The 27,757-nt window shown below is 36.1% G+C and overlaps 1 protein-coding gene across 6 annotated transcripts in view; it reads right to left on the bottom strand.

Moving 5' to 3' along the window:
* Positions 1 to 27,757, bottom strand: part of STX17 (syntaxin 17) — a 65,761-nt gene that overhangs the window by 19,346 nt on the left and 18,658 nt on the right. For 4 of the 6 annotated variants that reach the window (XM_047829971.1, XM_047829974.1, XM_047829970.1 and 1 more), the window contains exons 3-4: positions 25,367 to 25,432; positions 1,566 to 1,791 (exon numbers count right to left, since the gene is read on the bottom strand). In XM_047829971.1, coding sequence (XP_047685927.1) covers positions 1,566 to 1,791; positions 25,367 to 25,432 — 292 coding nt within the window. Of the gene's footprint in view, positions 1 to 1,565; positions 1,792 to 9,756; positions 9,803 to 25,366; positions 25,433 to 27,757 lie in introns of those variants that run through there. The other 2 variants (XM_047829976.1, XM_047829975.1) reach the window with 2 other exon arrangements.

The raw sequence follows: 27,757 nt of genomic DNA on the forward strand, positions 1-27,757 counted from the left end.
GATGTCAGCAACTCTTTCCAGAAAATCCAACATATCTTCACTGTTGTTACCGCCATCACAACTGTCACAATGTCTAAGTGGGTAAGCTAGCTGCTTAATCACATGGAAGCCCAATTTCTCTAAGGCAAAGTATTAGTTCACACTAAATGATATGAACAGCATTTAGCCTCATCAATACAGTGGTGATAAATATATATGGACAGAATAATGTAAATAGTAACTGGTTAAAAACTATCAAAAAGCTCTCTTCCCAAATACTCTTCAAGCAAGGGGCTGAGTGTTAACACTTCCTTCTCTCCAAACAACACTTTAGGTACTGGTTATCACAGAGTGTAGTGAGTATGGCACATCCGAAACTATAAAATTGTCTCCAAAAACACATTTATTTATTCACATTTATGAAACATTAATGGCCCGCTATGTGCCAAGCACTACTATATGCTACGTACTGAGGATACAATAAAAGTAAGATTACCAAGAAAGTCTGGATGATGGCCTAAATGTTTCCTCCAATTTCTAAATTTGGACTTCCCTGTAAATTATTGGGTCACTAGTACTGAAAATGTAACATTAAAAATAATCTAATTTTGGAGACAGGGAGTGGTACAGGAGCCTCCTACATAAATGAAAAGGGGAAAACTCAGCAGGTATAATATCCTTCAGATTCTATTCTGATTTGTAATTTATTTATATTCCACTTTTTCCACTAAGATTTAAGGCAACTTAGAACATATGTAAAATGTAACAAGATAGCATAATTAAAGGGAAACAAAGAAGGAAAAATGAAGGAAGCAATTATAAAACAAAGCCAGGAGCTAAAAAATTGGCTTTTGGTAGTTAAAAAAAATTCAGATTTAAGCTTTCCAGTAAATAACTCAAGTAGAGAAACCTTATCAGTTATGCCATCCAGTACCCATAGGATTAAAAAAAAAAAAAAAAAAAAGACCAACTGCTTTCAAGTACTACTACATATTAAACCAACATTTTTTTTTTTAGTGGTCTTTATAAAGGTAGTACTATCATGCAATTAACAATTATCAATTACATCCTTAAAATAGATATAATGACAAGTTTTACCGGACTGTTTCTTAAAGTATCACCTCATAAAAGCTGATAGCATGACCCCCAATGCAGATTTTCTTTAATGTCATTAAACTCAGAAAACTGAGCTGGGAGACAGATCTAACATCCACTATGAAAGAAAGTCAGAACGCCAAAGAAAGAGGTGTGCCTGATCAGGCTACTCCTGCACCAGGAGATGAAAGGGGCATACTCTGCAATCCAGGATGACATTCTCCTTAGGAAATATTATAACATTTATTTTCATTATATAGACAAATAGGTACTTGAAGCCTCGAAGTTCCCCTCTATACAGCACAGTCTTAAAATCTTTATCCTGCAAAACTTCTAGGGCATGCATTTCTAGGCACACTCAGGGTTCAACAATTCAGCAGACTGAAACAGAAGGTGATCCCTGGAAACTCACATATCTGCAACAGCTATACAAGATGGTGAACTTTAACTAAATGCATTACTATGATCAAAAATAAGACTTAGTACATTACCACCAACAGTCATGGATCTGGTCAAAGAAGGTTGTAATAAAGTTTCTTCATCATTAAATTGTTTCTTAAGTTCTTCTACAGATTCCAGATGGAGTTGAAGAAATTCTGCTGTTGCTGTTGATGCTTCTTCTTTAACAGGGTCTATCATTCTCTTCAGAAGTACTAGGTCATCCTTTCGGACTTTCAAACAAAGTTTCTCCATTTCTCGGATATTGGAACGGAGTTGCTACAAAAGAAAAAAAAATCATTAAAGCCACCATCTATTAATATGAAATATCTTTATTGTCAAAAGTAATCTGTGATAATGCTTGTAAATGGAAATAATACAAGTATTCTCTACGGCAGGAAGTATACCTTTTTTAAAATTTTTTGTTATCTCTAGCCAAATTGAACTTCATGAGAACTCACATCCAGGTACTTGGAGTTTGTTTAGCATTCTTTTCCTTCATTAAATGTGATTATTATAAAGATAACACATGCTCTTCATAATAAATCAAACACTGTAGAACATATCTAGACAAACTTAATGATGCCCGCCTTCACTGATCCCACCACCTCTCTTTACCCAGTCCTTCCACACATTTCCCACTGCTCATGCAAACATTAACATATATAGCCTTTCTTTTCACAAAAAAAAAAAAAGGGTTACACTGTGCATAATAATCCATAATTTGTTATTCCTCACCCCAATAATATAACAATACCACCATGGATATCCTTCCATGGGTGTACCATATTCCACAGTATAGATGGAAAATAATGTATTCAATGACTCCTCCAAGTGATCAATAGTCATTCATGTTGTTTCCAAAACAGAAGTCCTTGAATATGATCCTAATATACCATAACAGTATATATCACTATTATAGTATATCCTATTATACTATATTTTGTAGGAATGATTTCCTGGGTAGCTCAGTTGGTTAAGCATCCGACTTCGGCTCAGATCATGATCTCACAGTTCTTGACTTTGAGTCCTGCTCTGGGCTCTGTGCTGACAGCTCAGAGCCTGGAGCCTGCTTCAGATTCTGTGTCTCCCTCTCTCTGCTCCTCCCCCACTCGTGCTCTGTCGCTGTCTCTCAAAAATAAATGTTAAAAAAATTAAAAAAAAAAGATTCCCAAAAGTGAGAGTACTTAAAGGATAATGTGCATTCTTATTTCAATAACTATTAACAGTGTTTTCCTACCAGTAACAAATTATACTACCACCAAAGTATGAATGCCCATTTCCCTACATACTGCCAGTTGTACATGTTATCTCACTGTTGTTTTAATTCGCATTTCTGAGTGTTGCCAGATTTTTATCCAATGATTTCCCTCTCTTTTTAAAACCATATACTGACATAATCATGGGGCACCTGGGTGGCTCAGTCGGTTAAGCACCTGGCTGTTGATTTTGTCTCAGGTCATGATCTCACGGTTATGAGACTGAACCCCACATCTGGCTCTGTGCTGTGAGTGTGTGGAGCCTGCTTAAGATTCTCTCTCTCTCCCTATGACCCTCTCACATGCTCGCTCTCAAAAAAAAAAAAAATCATCTACTGACATAATCATAAATTTTCCTCTAAGGTGCTGATATAACGAGCTACGGGCAGGTTTCATGGTATAGAGCCATCTTTATACTTCTGAGATAAACTCTTTCTGATCACATATATAATTTTTTTGATTCAATTTGCTAATAATTTATTTGGACTTTTAACACATCTGTTTGTGTGTGCATGCATGTGCACACATGAACGGTGTGTCTATATTATCTCTCTCAGACTTAAGGTCACTTTAACAAATTTAAGGTTGTGCTAGTTTCACAGAATGAACTGTGGAGCTTTCCATTTTTTCCAATAGTCTATACTCCTGAAAAACATAAAATCCAACTATTCTTTGACAATTAAATACAACTAACTTGCAAGAATGATCTGAGTATGATGCTTTTAAAAATTATAGATCTCTATATTATATAATTTATAATATATATTAATATAACAATTTTCATATAACATTTAAAAAATTTTTTTCAACGTTTATTTATTTTTGGGACAGAGAGAGACAGAGCATGAACGGGGGAGGGGCAGAGAGAGAGGGAGACACAGAATCGGAAACAGGCTCCAGGCTCTGAGCCATCAGCCCAGAGCCCGACGCGGGGCTCGAACTCACGGACCGCGAGATCGTGACCTGGCTGAAGTCAGACGCTTAACCGACTGCGCCACCCAGGCGCCCCTCATATAACATTTTAAATTCTTCTCCCCTGTTGTACTTACACAGATACTAATGCAAATTCTGTATAATAGGACAAAATGTACTAATTTCTTTAATTTCTCAAGTACTTACTCTGAGTGAAGTGTTACATTCCATATTACTACATTCCACATTATTACATTATAGGAAAATCAGAACAAAGATAACTTGTTTAGGATTTACTTAATTATCTAGCAGCAAAGTGCAGTTAAAACCGAGGTTTTTTTAATGTGTTAGTTTCAGGTAAACAATACAGTGATTCAACAATTCCATATTACACCCAGCACTCATCACAACAACTGCACTCTTTAATCCCCATCACCTTTTTCACCCATCCTCCCAACACACCTCCCCTCTGGTAACTATCAGTTTGTTCTCTATAGTTAATAGTCTGTTTCTTGGTTTCTCTTTCTCTCTCTCTTTTTCCTTTGACCATTTGTTTTGTTTCTTAAATTCCACATGAGTGAGATTATATGGTATTTGTCTTTCTCTAACTTATTTCACTCATCATTAATCTCTCTAACTCCATCCATGTTACTGCAAATGACAAGATTTCATTCTTTTTTATGGGTGAATAATATTCCTCTGTGTGTGTGTGTGTATCACATCTTCTTTATTCATCTATCCATGGATACCTGGGTTGGTTCCATAATTTGGCTATTGTAAATAATACTGGTATAAACACAGAGGTAAATGTATCCCTTTGAAATAGTGGGTTTTTAAATTTTTTTTTCTAATGTTTGTTTATTTTTAGGAGAGAACAAGCATGAGTGGGGGAGGGGCAGAGAGAGGGAAGCAAAGGATCCAAAGTGGGCTCTGCACTGACAGAGAGCCCGATGTGGGACACAAACTCATGAACCATGAGATCGTGACCTGAGCCAAAGTTGGACGCTCGATGGACTGAGCCACCCAGGTGACCCTGAATTTGCATTTTTGTATTTTGGGGTAAATACCCAGTTTGCATTCCCACCAACAGTGCACAAGGCTTCCCTTTCCTCTACATCCTCAACAACACTTGTTGTTTCTTGTGTTTTGATTTTAGTCATTCTGACAAGTATGAGCTGATATCTCACTGGTTGTTTTGATTTCCATTTCCCTGAGGATGAGTGACATTCAGCATCTTTTCATGTGTCTGTTAGCCATCTGGAGATCTTCTTTAGACAAATGTCTGTTCATGTCTTCTGCCCATTTTTTAATTGGATCATTTGTTTTTTGGGGTGTTAAGTTGTATCAGTTCTTTATATTTTGGATATGTCATTTGCAAATACCTTCTTGTATTCAGTACGTTGCCTTTCAGTTTTGATGACTGTTTCTTTTGCTGTGCAGAAGCTTTTTATTTTGATGTAGTCCCAACAGTTCATGTCTTTTATTTCCCTTGCCTCAGGAGACATATCTAGAAAAATGTTGCTCTGGCCAATGTCAGAAAAATTACTGCCTGTGCTCTCTTCTAGGATTCAATGAAAACCTCGGTATTCTTAAAAGTCCAGCAATCTTTCCATTAAACTATAACCACAATTCCTATCTATATGGTATCTTAATATAATCTAAACTATCCATTTTATTCTAGTAAAATGAAAAACAATTCTGAAGGGGCGCTGGGGTGGCTCAGTTGGTTGAGTGTCTGACTCTTGATTTCATCTTAGGTCATGATCCCGGGGTCATGGGATCCAGCCCTGTGTCAAGCTCCTCTCTGAATGTGGAACCTGCTTAAGAGTCTCTCTCTCTTCCTCCCTCCCTCCCTCTCGCTCCCTCCCTCCCCCCCTTGCCCTTCTCCCCCCACTCATGCTCTTCCTCTCTAAAATAAATTAAATTTTTTAACAAGTTAAAAAAAGCAGGGGCACTTGGGTGGCTCAGTCGGTTAAGTATCTGACTTCAGCTCAGGTCATGATCTCGCAGTTCGTGGGTTCAAGCCCAGTGTTGGGCTATGTGGTAACAGCTCAGAGCCTGGAGCCTGGTTCCAATTCTGTGTCTCCCTTTCTCTCTGCCCCCCTCTCACTCCAGCTCTGTCTCTCAAAAATAAATAAACATTAGAAAAATTTTTTTTAATTCAAAAAAAATCCAGAAAAAATAGTTTAGCTGCAACCTAATGTATCTTGTAAGATTTTCTGGGTGAATCAAAAAGTTGTGTCTCTATCCTGTCATGATTTTATACTTCCTTTAACTTTATGTCACTCTTACTATCCCAATGTGAACTGCAAAACCTAAGGATAACTGAACTATAAATTAAAAATGTGACATGCAAGCATTAACATGGAAAAATCATAGAACATACAGGCCTATGTTATCATCTAGTACAACCTTATGATTTTACAAGAGAGAAACTGGACTCCAGATGAGCACAGTGGCAGAATTAGGTCTAGAGCAAGTCCTGGAACAATATTATTGCTAACACACCACCATCTCTTGGCAATACAATTCTTTTTTTTTTTTTTTTTTAATTTTAGAGAGAGAGCACAAGCAGGGGAGAGGGGCAGAGAGAGGGAGAAAGAATCTTAAGCAGGCTCCACACTAAGCACAGAGCCCAATGCAGGGCTCGATCCCACAACCCTGGGGATCATGACCCGAGCCAAAATCAAGAATGGTATGTGCAACCCACTGAGCCACCCAGACAACAACGGCTGTACAATTCTCTTCTGAACTACAGTTGTAAAGCTTGGTTACATACTTGCCACATAGTCCATAAAAATATTTTAGGCAATATTATCTTGAAGAAGCATTAAAAAGTTTCTGCAGCTAATGACTATTTGCCTATGACATAGTCTTACTCTCTTACAGAATTTGTGCATCTGTTTATGCCCCAGTCAAATTATAGTGTCCAGAATTCTATTACTATGGGTGGAGGAGAAAATGTTAAGAGAAAGAAAGAAAATATCCATTGAACTATATTTCTGATACTATACTAACAAAAACACAATGGCTGAATTTTTATCAACACTTAAGTTGTCTGTTGTACTAAGTATTTACCTTCTTCATCTTGTTTTACCTTCACAACTTACTTTTGAAACAGGTATTACTATCATTCTCATTTTAAAGAAGAGGAAATTAAAGCAAGAAAAAATTTTTGAAAGCTCAGAATTACACTTCTAATAAAAAGTACAGCCAGGAATCAAATCCAGGCTGCAGAGCATGTGTTCTCAACAACTTTTCTACATAGCTATAATATCCAACAAATATAATGCAAACCACAAATGTAAGCCATATATGTAATTTAAAATTTTCTGACAGTCACATTAAAAAGTAAAAAGAAACAGTTGAAGTTAATTTTAATGTTTGTATTTAACTCAATATATCCAAAATACTATCAACATGTAATCAATATAAAAATTATTAATGAAATATTTTACATTTACAGCACATCTCAATTCAAACTAGCCACATTTTAAGTGCCCAACAATTACACGTGGCTAGGAGCTAACATATTGGACAATATAGCTATAGAGTCTCTCCAAAATCAAATAAAAGTAACAGGATGGCAAAACCATATGTGAAAAATATAAAATGGGTCTTTCTGCTTCTGGGTATAGCAAACTAGATAATTCAAAGTAACCCTCCCACCAATGACTAGTTGAAAAGCTGAAAATCACAAACAAAATTCAAAGGCATCAAAAAGCAAAGAAGACAGTAAGAAATGTATAGGTCTAGAATTAGACAAAAGTGGAAATCCAGAGAGGTGAGTCCTAAACTCAAGGCCACATTTGCTTGGGGGTACTTGCTTACCAGAGTGTTTGACAGGCTCACAAATTTCTTTTTTTTTTATTTTATTTTTTTATTTTTTAAAATTTACATCCAAATTAGTTAGCATATAGTGCAACAATGATTTCAGGAGTAGATTCCTTAGTGTCTCTTACCCCATCCCCCTTCCCACAACCCCTCCAGCAACCCTCAGTTTGTTCTCCATATTTATGAGTCTCTTCTGTTTTGTCCCCCTCCCTGGTTTTATATTAGTTTTGTTTCCTTCCCTTATGTTCATCTGTTTTCTCTCTTAAAGTCCTCATATGAGTGAAGTCACAGGATTTCTGTCTTTCTCTGACTAATTTCACTTAGCAAATACCCTCTAGTTCCAACCATGTAGTTGCACGTGGCAAGATTTCATTCTTTTTGATTGCCGAGTAATACTCCATTGCATATATACACCACATCTTCTTTATCCATTCATCCATCGATGGACATTTGGGCTCTTTCCATACTTTGGCTATTGTTGATAGTGCTATAAATATGGGGGTGCGTGTGTCCCTTCGAAACAGCACACCTGTATCCCGTGGATAAATGTCTAGTAGTGCAATTGCTGGGTCGTAGGGTAGTTCTATTTTTAGTTTTTTGAGGAGCCTCCATACTGTTTTCCAGAGTGGCTACACCAACTTGCATTCCCATCACAAATTTCTGAGTAAAATACTCAGTGCTGGGGCCTGCTAAGTATAAGCACTATGGTGCTTTGAGCTGGGATCTGAAAGAGCTGTACCCTGAGAGTACAGGTGATCCTAAAATCAATCAGCCCTCAGGTGAGCTACAGTTTGGCTTCCAGTCTTTTGGGTAGTGTATAAAAACTTTAATGCCTGAAACCATATACAGACAAGCATGGAAAATTAGTACCCTACTCTCACTCTCAAAATAAACTTTAAGAAAAAAAATAAACTTTTTATTTAAGTAAAAATAAATAAATAAATAAATAAATAAATAAATAAATAAAAGTGTGGGTAAATCTAGATGACCAGTAACTACTCTAAAACAGTAATAATCATAATGGTAATAATAGTAACTTGAGGATTTTAAATATATGTATAAAATTAAAATATATAAAAATAGCATTTAATTTGGGGGGCACACAAACAACTAAAATATTCCAAGGTACCTGTATAATCTATATTGTTTATGGATGTTGTTGTAATTTCCAGTAAAAGAGTATATAATTCCAAAACCAACAAGAACAGTTGGATCAATTAAAAATACAAGAAAGTGAAAATGGAGATGAAAAAGAACACAAAATACATGGAAGAAGTAGAAAGCAAACAAGAGAGTATAAGTTTTAAACCTAAATACATCAATAATTACATAAAACATAAATGGAATAAATGTTCCAGTTAAAAGATAAAAATTTTCAGACTGGAAAATATATTTAAATACATCTAAAACACATAGGCAGTTCAAAGTAAAAGGATAAAAAAATAAACCCTGTACAGCTGAACAACCTTGAACAATATAGGTTTGAATCTATAGATTCAATAAATTAGAATAAATTTGAAAAAGATTTTTTGTTTTGGTGGAGCTTGACAAGGAGATTCTCAAATGTATGTGGAATTGCAAGGGAGCCTGGGTGGCTCAGTCAGTTGAGCATCCAACTCCTGACTTCGGCTTAGGTCATGATCTTGCGGTTCATGAGATCCAGCCCCACACAAGGCTGTGCATTGACAGCATGGAGCCTGCTTGGGATTCTGTCTCTCCCCACCCACCCCCCCACTCCCCTGCCCTCCCCCAGCTCGTGGGCACACACACACTGTTTCTCAAAATAAATAAACAAACTTTTAAAAGAATGTATATGAGGGGTGCCTGGGTGGCTCAGTTGGTTAAGCGGCCAACTTCAGCTCAGGTCATGATCTCACGGTCCGTGAGTTCGAGCCCCGCATTGGGCTCTGTGCTGACAGCTCAGAGCCTGGAGCCTGCTTCAGATTCTGTGTCTCCCTCTCTCTGACCCTCCCCCGTTCATGCTCTGTCTCTGTCTCAAAAATAAATAAATGTTAAAAAAAAAATTAAAATAAATAAATAAATAAATAAATAAAATAAAAGAATGTATATGAAATTGTATGTACAGGGCTGAGACTAGCCTTGAAGAAGGTAGGAGAACTTCCTCTATTATATACTGACTGATTATAAAGCCACAGTAACTAAGACAGTGTGCTATTAGTTCAAGAATAAAGACAAATACACCAATGAAACAGACAGCCAAGAAGCAACCCAAACATACATGCACTGAATTCATAACAAAGGTTCCACCGCAGGGAAGCATGATCTTTCCAAAACTCAGTGCTTGGTCATTTGGGTATGCCTGTGGGAAAAAGGTAAAACTGGACACACCACTTCACACCATACACAATAATCAACCAAATGGACTGCAGACCTAAATGTGAAAGGCAAAACAATAGAATATCTTTATGACATTAGGGTAGGAAATACTTCTTAAATGTGGCATAAGAAAGCAACAAGACAAAAATTGATAACCTTGACTATATTAAATTAAATGAACTTCTAAGTCATTGAAGAACACAACTAAGACAATGAAAAGGTTAACCACTGAGTGAAAGAAGATAAATGCAACAAATACACTGATAAAGTGGTCACAGGCAGAATAAAGAGCTCTTATAGAGAGTAAGAAAAAGACAAAAAACCCATAGAAATGTGGGCAAGAACCCAAAATGGGCACTTCTCATAAACAATAAGTTACTCAATCTCATTTATAGTCAGGTAAATGTAAATTAAACCACAATTAACTACCCACTAGAAAGCTAAAATTAAACTCTGACTTTACTGAATAGTGGTGAGGATGTGTAGACCACAGGAACTCACATTCATTGCTGGAAGGAGTGTAAAATTAGTACAACTATTTTGGAAAATAGTTTGGTACTAGACTACAGTGAAAATAAGGATGCCCAATGTCCTAAAAATATACTCAACAGAAATGTATGCACATGTGTATCAGTAAAAATATACAAGAATGCTAATCACATTTGTAATAGAAACTGAAAACCCAAATGACCATCAACATATCATAGTATATATTTACCATACACTATGGTAAACTCATACAATGGACTATACACAATAATGAAAATGACTGAATACTGCTATAGGCAAGAACACAGATAAGTCTCAAGCTTAAGACACAAAAGACATATTCTGTTTAATTCAATTTATATAATGTTCAAGAATAGACTAAATTAATTTATAACTTAATGAAACATTCTGGTGGTAAAATTATACAGAGAGACTAAGAAACAGTTACCATATAAATCAAGATAGTAATTACTTTTGGTGGGAGAAAGGTGATTGTTATAGGGAAGAGACTATGAGGGGTTTCTAGGATGCTGGCAATTTTCTATTTTTGATCTGAGTAGTAGTTACTTGAGTGTTCCCAGTATAACAATTTGTTTAGGTGCATATTTATGTTGTATGCATGGCACACGTGTTATATTTCACAGTAAAAAGTTTTAGTAACATTTTTAGAAAAGCACATTATATTAACCTGATGGTCAATTAAGTTAAGGATAGAAACAAGTCAAGTTTGAAAGCATTTGGGAAGGGGTAAAAATGAGTATCAATCTCACCTGTGGAAGTATATTGCCAACCATCTTCCTGGATAAAAGATAAATTCATCATTTGACTAGATTGTGATTTACCTAATTTCTTTACCATTGTATCCTCAAGGCTATATGTGATCCCTCATATACGCTTTGATTCAATAAACACAGTAAATGAATGAATTCTTTCTTAATATTTTCCACAAAGGGCAAAGCAATAGTCCAACAACAACAGAGATCTCCAACTATCAAGAATGTAACTAAATTAGTTCCCTAGGAATGCGTAATATAAGTCACTAAGCATATGAAACGTATCATCTTTCATTAGCTGGAAGAAATAATGAACGGAAACACTTTTTTGGAATTAATTCTGACATACAAGGATAAAATAGTGAAGTGGGAATGAAACGCATGAGAAAAAGCAACCATGCCATCTTGGAGCTCTTAATAGTTAAAAAAGAATAATGGAAACACTGATACTTTAGGGAACTGAATCAAGTTTTTCTGGAGAAAATAGTTGTGTGATGCCACAGAAATTATATTGTGATAGGAAGATCTTTTTTGAAAGAGAGAGTTTCTAAAAGGTGATATCCTGACACTAGAAACAAAAAAGCTAATCGATAAGAAAGAAAAGAGGTATCTGAAGAATCCAATATGGTTGTATATGGTGTGCTATGGTAAGTTCAGAATTTTAAGAGACCTGTTTTAAAAAAAAAAGAAAAAGAAAGGCACGTGAACAAGGATGAATACAAAAGAGTGATCTGAAACAAGGAGAATCATGTAAGTAAAGTAGGAGCCCAGAATGAGCGGAGGCTGATGAAAAATGTTAAGAACAATAAAAAGGATTTAAAAAATACATGTAGAGCAAGAACAAGAAAGGAGGATTAGGTCTACCGCTTAGGGCAGATGGTATAATGTTAACAGATGATGCAGAAAAAGCAGAGCTACCAAACTCCTATTTTGCTTTTGATTCTCTATTAAGAAGATATATTCAAAATTGAAAGGGGCATAAGAAACATGCTCAAAGGAAACTTGAAACATCTTACTATAAGAATCTAGACAGGCTTCATGAAGGAAGTGAGATTTGAGCTTACCCTAAAGAACACTAGGAAAACAGAACATACTAAATAGACTAGACTGGGGAAAGACAGAGGTGGAGGACAAGGATAGAAGTCTTCTAACTACCACACTTCATCAATTTTAAGACACAATATCTTTCCCACATTCCAACATCTCTGAAATTGGAATGCACCTTAAAATAGATTCAAAAAAGCACAATGTGCCATTCTCTGGCAGCACTTTTTCTTTCTTGGAGATACACAAAACGATGGTGTGTCTTACAACAGATGGTACCTTAGATTTAATTTCCTCCTTCAGGTTCTATAGGACCTATGCTAATCAGAGTAGAGGTCAAAAATCCTAAATCCTGATTATTAAGCTCATAAATATTTCAAGGCAAAACTAAAATTTAATGTTTTTTTTTCACCGTTTTTTATTTATTTTTGGGACAGAGAGAGACAGAGCATGAATGGGGGAGGGGCAGAGAGAGAGGGAGACACAGAATCGGAAACAGGCTCCAGGCTCGGAGCCATCAGCCCAGAGCCTGACGCGGGGCTCGAACTCACGGACCGCGAGATCGTGACCTGGCTGAAGTCGGACGCTTAACCGACTGCGCCACCCAGGCGCCCCAAGGCAAAACTAAAATTTAAATTCAATTGAAGCTCAAAATAATCTGCAATAATTTACCTTCTAATAGCATTCATTTTGGAATCTACTGTATCCTCTTTTCCATTCCCTACCAGGCCTTGACTCTCTTTAATCTTTTCTTCTCTAAGTTCTGTCTACTATCCTCACTTCCCTTTCTTCCACCCTCATCCCCTCTTTTCTATTGCTTCTCCCTTTCAAAATCTCTGAAAAATTTAAAAAGTGCATAGCTCAACTGTTCCATATTTCTGACAGTAAAATTATGAAAGTCAAGTTTTACTCCTAGAAGTTCCATGGCTGATTTTATTTATTTATTTATTTATTTATTTATTTATTTATTTATTTATTTTCATCACCTACAGAACTAGCATAGACTCTCTGTAGAGCAGTATCTTTCTAAATGTGGTCTGAAATCTACTATCTCAGATCTCTAAAGTGAGTCCCAGAAATCTGTGTTCTCAACAAGTTGTGTATCTCCACTGCTATGGAGACTACGCTGATCAAGTTTCTTCTACAGAATCCAAGTTAATGTTCTTCAGTGAATTATTACAGTAGTAATAATTTCCAACTTTTTAACTTAATTCCAAAATTTGATCACAAAACTTTTCTTAATGCTAATGTTTTCTTATCCCACAGAAGAAAACTAGTAAACTTATTCCACTTGCCGTTTCAAAACATAATAATAGACTTCTGCTTCTGCTGAGTGTGTAGAACAGAGCACTGAAGTACTAGAGAGAGCTGCATAGAAAGAGAATCCTGCACATATGCAGGGGTACAATCCTCAAGTATGTAGCAATGATCAGAACATGTATGTGGGAAAACTACTAGAGGCTAGGGGAAAAAAATCATCTAAAAAGATTAGAGGGAACAGTGCCTAGTACTCAAAGCTTTAAACAGTGTCTGTTCCCACCAGCTAAACTGGAAAAACTCTGAATTCCCTAGGCAGTGGGTAGAGCACTCAGAAAGGTTTTACTGCAATAGTGGGGAAATAATTAGCCCTAGACTGAGCACTGTTCCAATGAAGCCTAATAAATCATAAAAGTTAGACCCAAAAGAATCAAACTGTTTCCAAGTATTTTAACTGTATTCCAGAACAAAGCTCAGTAAGATTTATAGGAACATAAAAATATCTAGCACTCAAAAAAAAAAAAAAAAAATCTAGCACTCCGCCAAGTAAAGGCCTCCCAATCAAATATCACCAGACACACAAATAGGAAAATATGACCCAAAATGAGGAGAATAATCACTTGATTGAAACTGACCCAGAATTGACATAGATATTAGAATTAGCAGAGAAGGATATTAAAAGTTATTATAATTGTATTTAATATGTTTAAAAAGTTAAGGAGAGACATGAAAAATATAGAGACCCAAATCAGGGTGCCTGTCTGGCTCAGTTGGTAGAACATGTGACTCTTGATCTCAGGGTCATGAATTCAAGCCCCATGTAGGGTGTGGAGCCTACTTAATTAAAATAAAAAAAGGAAGGAAGGAAGGAAGGAAGGAAGGAAGGAAGGAAGAAGGGGGTTAGGAAGGAACCCAAATCAAAGTTCTAGAGTTGAAAACTACAGTGTGTGTGATGAAAAATGCACTGAATGTATTAACAGCAGATTGGACACCGCTGCTGCTAAGACTAGTAAACACGAAGCATGAAGGCACAGAAATAAAACTATCCAAAATGAAACACAAAGAGAAAGAGGAATCCAAAAAATTGTAAGATAACTTCAAGAAGCCTAATATATGTGTAATTGGAGTCTCTGAAGAAGAGAGATGGGAGGGGACAGAAAACATATGAAGAAATATGGCCCCAAACTTTTCAAATTGGATGCAAACTATAAACCTAGAGATCCAAGACACTCTACAAATTGAGAGCACAAGAAATGTGAAGAAAATGTCACACAAGCTCATCATGATCAAAGTATTCAGAGCCACTGATAAAGGGAAAATTATAAAAGCAGCCAGAGAATAAAGACATACTACATACTGAGAACAAAAATAAGAATGAAACAGATTTCTTATTGCAAAAAAATGCAAGTGAAAAAAAGTTGAAAACACCTCTAAGGTACTGAAAGAAAAAACTTAATATAGAATCTTATATACAGCAAAATTCCTTTTAAAAACAAAGGCCAAATAAAGGCTTTTTATATATACAAAAGCAGAACTCTTCATCACCAGCAGAACTGTGCTCCAAAAAATGTTAAAGGAAATCTTTTAGGCAAAAGGAAAATTATACCAGATGGAAATATGGTTATACACAAATGCATTAAGCACACCAGAAATAGAAATGCCATTATATAAGTTTTTTTTCCCTTAATATCTAAATCACTTGAAAAAGATAATTGAGAGTTTACATTATGGAGTATATAACATATATATATATATATATATATATATATAAGTAAACATACAACAACAATTATATAAAGACTGGAGGGGAGAAATAAAGGTATATTTAAGTTTATTAAACATATGTGAAATAGTATATCACTTAAAGATAAACTGTAATAAGATGTATACTATAAACCCTAAAGCAACCACTAAAATAACAAAACCAAAAGGTATAGTTAGCGTGACAAAGACATACAATGAAATAAAAAATAATTCAAAATAAAACAGAAACATCATTAATCAAATGAAAATTAAAATCACAGTGAGATACCACTAGAGACCTATTATAATGGCTAAAATTAATAAGACTAACCATATCAAGTGTTGACAATGATATGGAAGAATATGAAATGGTACAACCATCTCATAAAACAGCTTGGCAGTTTCAAATAATTAAGGAATAAAAACTATATGATCCAGCTATTCCCATTCATAAGTATTTATCCAAGAGAAACGAAATCCTTTGTTCATACAAAGTCCTGTACTCAAATGTTCACAGAAGCTTTATTTGTAATAACCTCAAACTGGAAATAACCCAAATGTCCATCACAAATGAACAGATAAACAAGCTGCGGTATATTTATACAACAGAATACCTACTCAACAGTGAAGAGGAATGAAATACTGATACACATTGTAACAATGAATGAACCCCCAAAATATTTATGTAGAGTGAAGGAAGCCGGACAGAAAAAGAAGTTCATATTTCATGATTCTATTTATATAAAATTCTAGGAAATCCAAACTACTGCACAGTGGCAGAAAGCAGGTCAGTGGTTGCTGGGGTATCCAGGGTGTGTGTGTGTGTGTGTAGAATGGGAAGGGGTGCAGAGGGATGTGGGAGGGAGAATCCAGAAGGAGAGTTACAATGAGGTTTGAAGGAACTTTTTGGGGCAATGGATATATTCACTATTTTGACTGCAGTGACTGTCATGGCATACACATATGTCAAAACTTATCAAATTATGTACTTTATTGTATATCAATTAACACCTCAAGAAAATTGTTTAGGGTGAAAAAGCAGAAAGAAAATGCAAAACGATGTATTATTTATGTATAGCCACATGCACAGAAATGATAAATACTTGGTGCCTGGCTGGCTCGGTCAGGGGAGTGTACAACTCTTGACCTTGGGGGGTTGGAGTTCAGGCCCCATGCTGGGTGTAGAGCTTACTTAAAAAAATAAAAAAGAATGAAAAACTAAAAAGAAAAAAGAAATGATAAATACTTAAATCAGGAGAAAAGATTTCCTTCAGATAAAGATAGGAACAAGGAAAATGCAACCAAGGAAAATGGAACCAAGGAAAGGCACACAAGGGATTTCAATGGTATCTCTAAAATTTTCTTTTAAAAGAGGAACAGGGGCACCTGGGTAGCTCAGTCGGTTAAGTGACCAACTCTTGATTCAGATCAGGTCATGATATCATGGTTCATGAGTTCAAGCCTCACATGAGGCTCTGCACTGACAGTACAGAACTTGCTTAGGATTCTCTCTCTCCCTCTCTGCCCTACTCCCACCCTCCCCCTCTCTCAAAATAAATAAATAAACTTTAAAAATTTTTTAAAAAGAAGAAATAGCGACAAAATGTCACTATGTTACTTTGACAAAGTAGTGACAAAATGTTACTTTGACAAAGTTGGGTGATGAGTACATAAGTGTTACACTATTTTTAGTATTTTCTATATTTCATATGTTTGAAGTTGTGTGTGTGTGTGTGTGTGTGTGTGTGTGTGTGTGTGTGTGATTTGTCAAAAAGTTATTTCATCATTAGGTTGATGTAAGGTAGTTCCTAATTCCTATGTCAAGCATGTAAGTTCAGAATCATTTACTAGGGCTACAAAGAGAGTAGGTAAAAAGCTAACGTATTAGGTCTCTGCCATTCTACACAAAATTGTTTACACATGTATCTGCATTTTTCTAAAAAGTAAACCAACGGTATCTTGATTATTACATTAGCCATCTAACTGGTACTCTTATATCCATCCTTGCTCCCTTAGAATCTATCCTTTTCATGATAGTTAAGGTGATCTTTTAAAGTTGTATCAGGTCATCATCTGCTCAGATCCTGCCAAACACTTTCTACCCAACTTCAAATTATCATATTCTGCAAGGCCTTCCATCATCAGACTGAGCTGATCTCCCTGATCTCACCTCCTATATTCTTCTCACACCAGCCACACTGACCTCCTCACTACCCCCTTGAATATTCCACACATCCTCTCATCTCCGTCTTCCCACTTGATTTCCTATTACCCAAGGTTTATATTTTAACTTCCTTCAAGTCTCTGCTCAGATGTCATCAGAATCTTTCCACAACCACCGTATACATAAGTTCATCACCTTCTGTGATTTTTTGTTCCCTTAAACTGCTTTACTTTTATTTCACGGTACTTATAACCATCTATTTTTTTTTTTAACGTTTTATTTATTTTTGAGACAGAGAGAGACAGAGCATGAACAGGGGAGGGTCAGAGAGAGAGGGAGACACAGAATCCGAAACAGGCTCCAGGCTCTGAGCGGTCAACACAGAGCCTGACACGGGGCTCAAACTCACGGACCGTGAGATCATGACCTGAGCCGAAGTCGGACGCTTCACCGACTGAGCCACCCAAGCGCCCCAACCATCTAAATATTACAGTTTATTAGAGGTGCCTGGGTGGCTCAGTTGGGTAAGCATCTGACTTCAGCTCAGGTCATGATCCCGTGGTTCAGGAGTTTGAGCCCTGCATCGGGCTCTCTGCTGCCAGTGCAGAGCCCACTCAGATCCTCTGTCCACCTCCCTCCTCTTACAAGAATAAATAAATGTTTAGTAAATAAGTAAATATTATATATTTATTTTAAAAATTATGTCTCTGCTTTTTCCACTCACCATCCCAGAATATAAGTTCAATGACAACAAGATTTTTCTTGTTTTGCTCACAGCTATATCCTCAGTGTCTAGACTAGTATCTAGAACATAGTGAAAGTTCAAATGTTTCTGCTCTTCTAATAATAATCAGACCAGAAAGGCTATTATTATGCCAAGTTTTGAAAATTTACAGCAATATCCACAAGTTAGACAAATGGGGCTACAGTCAATGAAGTAAGTTTAAAAACAACAAAGCATACTAACTCAGTAATTAAGAAGCTTGCGGTATGCAAGAAGTAAACTGAAAACTATGGCCAAACTCTCGGGAAAATGAAGGTGACATATCTCTCTCTTTAGCTCTATAACTAAATTTAATAACTAGTTATGGCTTTCCCCTCCTTCTTTCAAAAATATCCTGAAGTTTCTGTCTAAAGATTAAAAGATATGTTTAAACATATACTTATCTATACTGATCATTGTAAAAAGTAATTATTCTGAGTTAATTGAAATTCTGAAAAATGGCTAATTATGTATTTAATGATTAAAAGAGTGGCTATGCATATATTTGCCTTTGTTAAATATTGATTTAAGGATTCCTAATGTGTTTTTACGACATGTAATTTTGAGAGCAAATTGTGTACAGCTAAAAAACATTTGGTATCATAATAATCTGATTTCCTTACAAACACAGAGCTCAAGTCCACTGGTAAACATTTAAACAACTTAGAGTAAATACATTCTAGACATCTCATTTATTATTAAAGGCTCCAGAGTCATAACTGTTTAATTATAATAAGTCTGGACTATTCTTGTTTTACCTAACTACTTCACAACAACTTTACACTTATTTCAACATCAAAAGGCACCAAAAAGAACATATACATAGCTTTAAAAATATTAACTGAACCACCAAAATCAATAAAACTCAAACAAGAAAAAGGTCTCCATTCATTTACTCAACACATATCTAATGAGGATCTACTATATAGGTATTAAGTGCAGCACTCCACTTTCTATCCACCTGAGTTAATATTAATTCCAGATTGGATTCCTGCACTAACACTTATTAAGACCTTGTGCACTTAATACACTAAGTTTCTCTATTCTTCAGTCTTCTTTATCTAAAAAAATGAGGATAACACCCCTTACCCAGCATCCAGACAACTGGCACTGTATCACTTACTGATCTCTATAACATATTTGACAATTAATTATAGATTGACTTACTTCTCTTACTAAAGCCTTAAGCTATTATTTAAATATTTTATTTAATTTTTTATGAATTCCCACCTACGTAAGTTTCTTCAAAGTAGAAACTGTGATATATTTTTCAAAATCCTCTATCACCAGCTAGTATTATATGTTAAGTACCTGGGGAGGGTAGCAGGGAAAACTATGCTTCTTAAAATACACATTTTTGGGGCACCTGGGTGGCTCAGCTGGTTAAGCGTCCGACTTCAGCTCAGGTCATGATATCATGGTTTGTGAGTTCAAGCCCCACGTCAAGTTCTGTGCTGACAGCTTGGAGCCTGGAGCCTGGAGCCTGCTTCTAATTCTGTCTCTCTCTCTCTTTCTCTGCCCCTCCCCTGCTCATGCGTGCGCACTCTCTCTCAAGAATAAACATTAAAAATTTAAAAAAAATAAAATAAAATATACATTTTGTACTTTTATATGACAAGCCAAACAAAATGGGGAAAAGTGAAGCAATCACAATGTGTTTTAAATTAAACTAACAAAAAGCCAACACTCATGTTTAGCTTCATCTAGCAGCTAAATGTGAAAGCATGAAATCAAGCTTATTCCAATTCTTCTTACTAACTGAGTACCTACTATATGACAGGGGCTGCGTAAGCACTTGGTACACATGATTAACAATCGTTATAATCATCCTGGAATACAGCAGAATGAATGCGATTTTACTTTCTGAAAAAACATTATGTATAAATTAAGAATTATTTTGCAGAGGGATCTGTTGTTATTTATAAGATCTTTTTCTAAAAAGTAAATTTGAACGAGCCTATTTATAACCATTTCTTGTAGTAACTAGAAAGCTGGACTGACTAAAAAACAAAACAAAACAAAACAAAACACAAGAAATCAAAACAAGAAAGAAATCAGGAAAAAGGGGTAATCTTACAAGAGAAGAAAAATATTACTCAAAAAAATAAACTATAAATAGAAAGCCCAAAGGAATTTAGACTGTTCAAACTAACAAGAGAACTTAAAGATAATCGGCAACAGATCTATGAATGAAAATTAATTATATTTCTATATACACCATCATGGTAGAAAGCATAATTAAAAAGAAGGACAACATTTAAACCTCTCCTAAACACACACACACTGTAAAACTGTAAAGTACTTAAGAATAGATAAGTGAGGGGCGCCTGGGTGGCGCAGTCGGTTAAGCGTCCGACTTCAGCCAGGTCACGATCTCGCGGTCCGTGAGTTCGAGCCCCGCGTCAGGCTCTGGGCTGATGGCTCAGAGCCTGGAGCCTGTTTCCGTTTCTGTGTCTCCCTCTCTCTCTGCCCCTCCCCCGTTCATGCTCTGTCTCTCTCTGTCCCAAAAATAAAAATTAAAAAAAAAAAAAAAAGAATAGATAAGTGAAATAGATAAACAAAATAACTATAAGCCCTGTATTCCAGTCATTTGTTGCTGCATAACAAATTCATCCAAAACTTAAGGATCTAAAACCACCATCTGATTTTGCAGACTAGAAATTAAGGACATCCTCAGTCGGGCAGTTCTCACTCGGAGTCACCCATGTGGTTGAGTCAGGCACCCGCTGAGGCTATAGTCATCCGAAAGCTCTAATGTCTGAGATGGCTCACACACGTGTGGCTGGCACTTGAGGCTGCAAGTTCCTAACAGCTCAGCTGTGGCTGTGGCTATCTCCCACAAGGGGATCTCAAGATAGCTGGACATTTCACATGATGCTAAGGTTTCTGCAGAGCAAGCACCCTCAGAGAACCAGGGGAATCTATCTGACCTTTCTGACTTAGCCTCAGAAATCAGGCATTATTTCTGCCTCAGCCCAGATTCAACAGGAAGGGAATCAGACTCTACTTGCTGGTTGGGGAATAGCAAGGTCATTGTGTAAAATTCCAAATAGAATGGAAACATTTTGCAGGTATTTTTTAAAAGTATAATCTATCATTATCTGTATGCAGAATATTAAAAAAGACATAGAAAGTGCAAGAATCACCCATATACATAGGTAGGAAAACTGGATATTGTAAACATGTCAATTTTCTCTAAATACATGGATAAAGCCAATGCAATTCCCAAATTCCCAACAAGATTGTGTATGGACTTTGACAAGCAGATTCCAAATCTTATATGGAAGACTAAAGGTATACGTATAGCCAAATCAGTCCTGAAAAGGGAGAGTAAGATGGAAACACTGTCCTACCAGATATCAAGCCTTATCATAAGGCTGTCATAATTAAGATGGTGTGGAACTTGATGGAGAAATAGACAAACTGACCAGTGGAACAGAAACACCAGAGACAGGGGTGCCTGGGTGGCTCAGTCAGTTGAGTCCGACTTCAGCTCAGGTCATGATCTCAAGGTTCATGGGTTTGAGTCCCACGTTGGACTCTGTGCTGACAGCTCAGAGCCTGGAGCCTGCTTCAGATTCTGTGTCTCCCTCTCTCTCTGCCCCTCCCCCACTCATTCTGTCTGTCTGTCTGTCTCTCTCTCAAAAATAAACATTAAACATTTTTTTTACATAAAAAAACGACCAGAGACAGACCCATACATATATGGAATTGTGATATGTAAATAGCACTGCAGAAATCAGTTAATAGTGAGAGAACTGGTTTTCCAAATGGAATAAAGGAGATTTATTTGTATCTACTTCATAGAACCAATTTCAGATGGATTCAAGACATAAGTGTTAAAAGTAAAACATTGAAAACATTCAATAGAAAATATAAGAAAATATATTCTTGATCTCAGGAGAGTATTCCTTGAATAAGACACCCAAAGCAAGACCACAAAACAAAAGACTGACAAATTAGACTATGTTTAAATTAAGAATTCCTTTCAACAAAGACACTATAATGAAAGTGAGCAGACAGTTCTTACTATACATAATAATGAGAAAACTATAAACTCTATTATAACTGTTCATGAAATTGTCCAAAAATCAGTTTTATACAAACTAGCCAAGAACTAGTCTATACACAAAATTCAGAGCATATATGAATAAAACTAAGCAAATACTTACATCTAAAAACAGTCTCAATCTCATTCTTTTTATGGCACACATAAATCTTTTGTGCCAGATGGAGGTCATTAATGGAGGTCAATATATTCTTTAATCAGTAAACACTCTGACCATAACCACTGTCTCAAGAAAATAAGTGCTTTTTACTAACATATTAAACAGTGAAGATGGCAAGAAATCCAAGTCATAATAATCTCATTGACATTTACGTGCTTAGCACCATTCAATAAACACTGAATCTTGACGAACACCAGGTACTGTGATATACACAAATACAGAGACACAATCCCTGATCTTCAGGCTTATAATCTAGTTGGCAAGCAGTAAAATACATATATAGAGAGGTAGGTCGAATTTCTACTAGACCTCAAGTCAATCCGTTTTTCTCTATCTCCACTATCTCTATAATCTCTCCTAAATGATCTCTTGCAATCATTTCATTCTATCCCAATCTATTCACTACACTGCAGCTACAGTAACCTTTTAGAAATCCAAGAAGATCAGAGATGCATTCTTTGGAAAAACAGACTTTAGATTCAGAAACACCAGGCACAGGGCTAAAAGAAGGGATTTATGTGAAAGCGTGTACTGAACAATGAAAGCCCAGCATCCTTCACCTACCCTGCTTTTATCACTGAAAAATAAGTGCCTACTTGCCCTGGGAGGAGGAGGAAGAGGAGAAGGATTCTTCTTTAGAAAACTGAACCAGAGCAAACCTCCAGCTACTGATGTCTGGAGGGTCATACAAGGAAAATGCCATCATTTGCCAATTCTTGCAATTAAAGATTAAAAAAAAAAAAAGCAAAGAAAAAACACAGAGTAATAACATATTGAATAATTTAAATTTCCCAGAACTAAAGAACATAAATTTTTAGACTGAAAGAGTCCAACACAAAGCACATCATCATCAAATTTGAGAACCCAGGGATAAACAGACTACAAAAGCTTCCAAAGAGGGGGGAAAAAAAATAGATCTCATACAAAAATTGAGAAATCAGACAATATCAGCTTCATTAAGAGCAACACTAAACTAGAGAACCCTCAAATCTGAAAGAATACCAGCTAGAATTCTATACCTACTGAAATTAGCAGTCACATGTAAGGGGAGAAAAGGGGTATATTTTAGACTCATAATAACTTAAAAATTTACCTCCAACGTAAATTTAGAGAGCTTATTTAGAGAGCTACTGAGAGATGTACTCCAACAAAACAATGGAGTAAACCAAAAATGAGGAAGACATGATACCCAGGAAGACAGGGACCCAACACGTAAGAGCAGCTGAAGGAAGTCCCAGAACAGCACCTGTGCAAGAAGCCTAGAAAGGAAGTCCAGATTGGAACTGGGAAGAGGGCTACAGGAGGGAGGGTTCAGGATAAAGAATGGAAGTAGAATATTTGGACATATGAAAATTATTACTGATAGCACATAGCAAAGATGTGGAGCATTTAGAAAAAAATTACAAATACACAGAAAGCTAGGAAATAAAAAAAAAGACAAAAAGCAAAGACTATATTGTATTTCACTATTTGGCTTAGAAGAAAACAGTATTTTTATAATCAAAATAATAAAATAATGATTTATAATTTAACCAAAAATTATAATGTATGTATTTGTATAGGCGGAAAGAAAGTACCAGAGCTGGGAAGAACGCTAGATCACCACCTATTATGGTAAGAAGAGGTAATGTCTGAACCTGATTAAGAAATAGCATTCTCACATTATATTAAGGAATAAAGAGCTACATACCAGGGAAAATGGCCAAAAGGATTAAAAGTGGTTTCTTCCAAGTAGGACACAGAGATGGAGAAGGGTAAGGTAAAGCTTTTACTTTTATTTCACTTTTAACTATGTAAATATAGGACTTTTAAAAATTAAAAAAATTTTTTTACATTTATATTTATTTATTTTTGACATAGAGACAGAGCACAAGTGGGGAGGGGCAGAGAGAGAGAGAGGGAGACACAGAATCAAAAGCAGGCTCCAGGCTCTGAGCTGTCAGCACAGAGCCCCACACAGGGCTCAAACTCACAAACCACGAGATCATGACCTGAGCCCAAGAAGTCGGACGCTTAACCGACTGAGCCACCCAGGTGCCCCAGGATTTTTAAAAATTTAAATAATTAACATTTATTTATTAAAAAGACAATAACTGCAAAGAATACTTGTAATAAATACTATGTTACTGTAATAGTATCATTTTGAAGTTCTTTTTTAAAAAATTTTTTTAAGTTTATTTATTTTGAGAGACAGAGAGAGAGAGAGAAAAAAAAATGCATGTGTCAGGGAAGGAGCAGAGAGAAAGAGCAGGAGAGAGAATCCTGAGAAAGCTCCATGCTGACAGCACAGAGCCTGCTTGGGATTCTCTCTCCCGCTCACATGGGCACACTCTCTGAAGATAAATAAACTTTTGGGGCGCCTGGGTGGCGCAGTCGGTTAAGTGTCTGACTTCAGCTAGGTCACGATCTCGCGGTCCGTGAGTTCGAGCCCCGCGTCGGGTTCCGGGCTGATGGCTCAGAGCCTGGAGCCTGTTTCCGATTCTGTGTCTCCCTCTCTCTCTGCCCCTCCCCCGTTCATGCTCTGTCTCTCTCTGTCCCAAAAAAAAATAAATAAACGTTGAAAAAAAAATTTTTTTAAAAGATAAATAAACTTTTTTTTTTTTTAAAGACAACAACATAATATATGCAGGGGACATGAACAGGCGATTTACAAAGGAAATATTACTATCCAAGACACATATGAAAAAAACTTTTACCATTCAAAGCTATAAAAACTCCAGATTAGAACAACAAAAGCAACATTATTTTAACTTACTAGTAGGCAAAATTTTGAGAAACTGGTAATACTAATGTTCATAAGGTTTTTGGAAAATGCGTTAATTTTGAGTATAAGTTGATACTTTGTTCCTGGAGGAAATTTTGGTATTATGAATCAAAATCTTAAAAATATGTATGACATTTGATTCAGTGACTCCTGCTAAAAATGCACCCTTAAAGAAATAGTTACAAATATACATAAAAGGATTCAGCCACAAGACTATTTAGTTTAGCAAAATATTCTTAAGACTGTCTTTCATATTGATTTACTAGAAACAATGTAATAGACTTACCTGAACTGTACGGCCTGCGTTGATATGCTCTTCATGCAACTTATCCCAGATTCGGCACCTTTGATACTACATAAAAGAGAGGAAAGGTACTGAATTCTTGTTTAATCACTAAACTGATTATTTCTACTTATCCACAAAAATCCCCACTCACCTACCCAAACTTAAACATACCAGCTAAAAGTTATGGACTTTATAGTTGCAGTTAATGGTTCAATGACAATACAAGTAGGAAATTTTCAAAAACATTACACACAAAATTCTGGCAAATGGTAAAACAAATAAAAATCACTAGATACAATTCATTTTACTGAGGAAAAAACAAAAAACCAGTGCACTTTGTCTTAAAAATTCTTTGGAGATGAAAAAATAAAGAATGAGAATGTAAAAGTGTGAAAAATAAAAAGATTAAGGGTACTCATCAGATAGTCTCACTATTCATGAAGAATTTTAAAAGTTTGTCAATGATAGTGTCAACTATTAAAAACCAAAATCTGACCTTGAGAAAAAGTTACATTGATAGTGCAGACTAGAAAGTATACAAAAATGAGAATGAACATTTAACATACATGCTTCAGTTTTTATCAAGACAATGTTTAATTTTCAGAGTTTCACCGAAAAAACTTTATGCGTATGTATGATAATGGCAAATTTTTCATCTGACAGGAACCACAGCAAAATGTGGTAACATTACAGCACAATACTTACATAGCATATAAACATCAACATCAAACATCACATATTATTTTTGGTTGAAATGAAAAATCCAAATAATATGTTAGCAGTTGTGAGTAATGACATTAAACATATTTCTGGTATACTACAACACTAAAAGAAAAAAAAAATCCAATGTAGAAATACAATGAAAGGACAGAAACATGAAAATGTCCCATATATGCATGAAAGGTGTAACAGATTACAAAAGAGCACTAAAAAAGTTTCTAGGGCACTTTCATATTCCTTCTTCTGCATATTCTTTAAACTTGGCAGTGAATCATGCAGCAAAAAGCTCTTTAGATACTCCTAAATGTTTTTACCTCATCTAAGAACTAAACAATAACTACTAAGCTTAAAAATAATATAGAAAATATATTCACCAAACAAATTTAAAACCACTATCAAACTACTTTCATTTATAAGAAAAATTAAACTGATACCATCAGATCTGGTATGAATGTTCTTCTATTTCAGGTTTTAAAACTTTTAATTTGTATTAAAGGCTCTTTTAGATAGGTTTATTGTATTAATAAAAAGATGACAAGAGAAGCCAAAAATAGGGGTGCCTGGATGGCTCAGTCAGTTAAGTGTCCGACTCCTGGTTCCAGCTCAGATATGATCTCATGGTTCGTGAGTTTGAGCTTCGCATTGGGCTCTGGGCTGGCAGCACAGAGCCTGCTTGGGATCCTCTCTCTCCCTCTTTCTCTCTACCCTCCTCTACTAGTCATGCTGTCTCTGTCTCAAAAATAAATAAACTTAAAAAAAAAGTCAAAAATACATGTTTGAAAATAAGTCACTTTTATTTATTTTTATGATTATTTTTAACATATATTTATTTTTGAGAGACAGAGTGTGAGCTGGGGAGGGGCAGAGAGAGAGGGAGACAGAATCTGAAGCAGGCTTCAGGCTCTGAGCGGTCAGCACAGAGCTTGATGTGGGGCTTGAACTCACAAGCCATGAGCTCATGACCTGAGCCAACTGAGCCACCCAGGCACCCCTGAAAATAAGACAATTTATTACTATTTTTTAATGTTTATTTATTTTTGAGAGAGACAGAGACAGAATGTGAGTGGGCTGGGGCAGAGAGGGAGGCACAGAATCCGAAGCAGGCTCCAGGCTCTGAGCTGTCAGCACAGAGCCCGATGCAGGGCTCACACTCACGAGCCGTGAGATCATGGCATGAGCCAAAGTCGCACGCTCAACCGACTGAGCCACCCAAGCACCCCAAAAAATAACCCACTTTTAAATTTATTACTCAACACTAATCTGTCCTGATATTTTAAGAAAAATTAATGTTAAGAAAATAGAGTTAAGAATTTTTGGAGGCCATGGCTGCTAGAATTCATGGACCAGAGTATCAGAGAGGAGACAGCTGCATGTGAAGAGACAGTTGCAATGGGAGGAGATGACTACACTGAGAGAGACAGCTCCAGAGACCTGCAGGGTTCTCCTTTTGAGTCTTCAGCCAAGTATAAGTCAGCACATTCACGCAAGGAAAACTACCTGAGGTCAGAAAAAGAAACACTGAAAAGTTTCTTTTTCCTTTGGTGGACTAATTTCCAGAGATCACACAGCCAGAAGCAGTGCATGTGAGCCCCAAGTCAGAGTGGAGTGGGAAAACCTTGCAATAAACTGCACATCGGGTATGATACTCCAAAGTGTTGCCCTTCATGGGGA

The sequence above is a fragment of the Prionailurus viverrinus genome, chromosome D4 (genome assembly GCF_022837055.1).
Source record: "Prionailurus viverrinus isolate Anna chromosome D4, UM_Priviv_1.0, whole genome shotgun sequence".
Taxonomy (NCBI): Eukaryota; Metazoa; Chordata; class Mammalia; order Carnivora; family Felidae; genus Prionailurus; species Prionailurus viverrinus.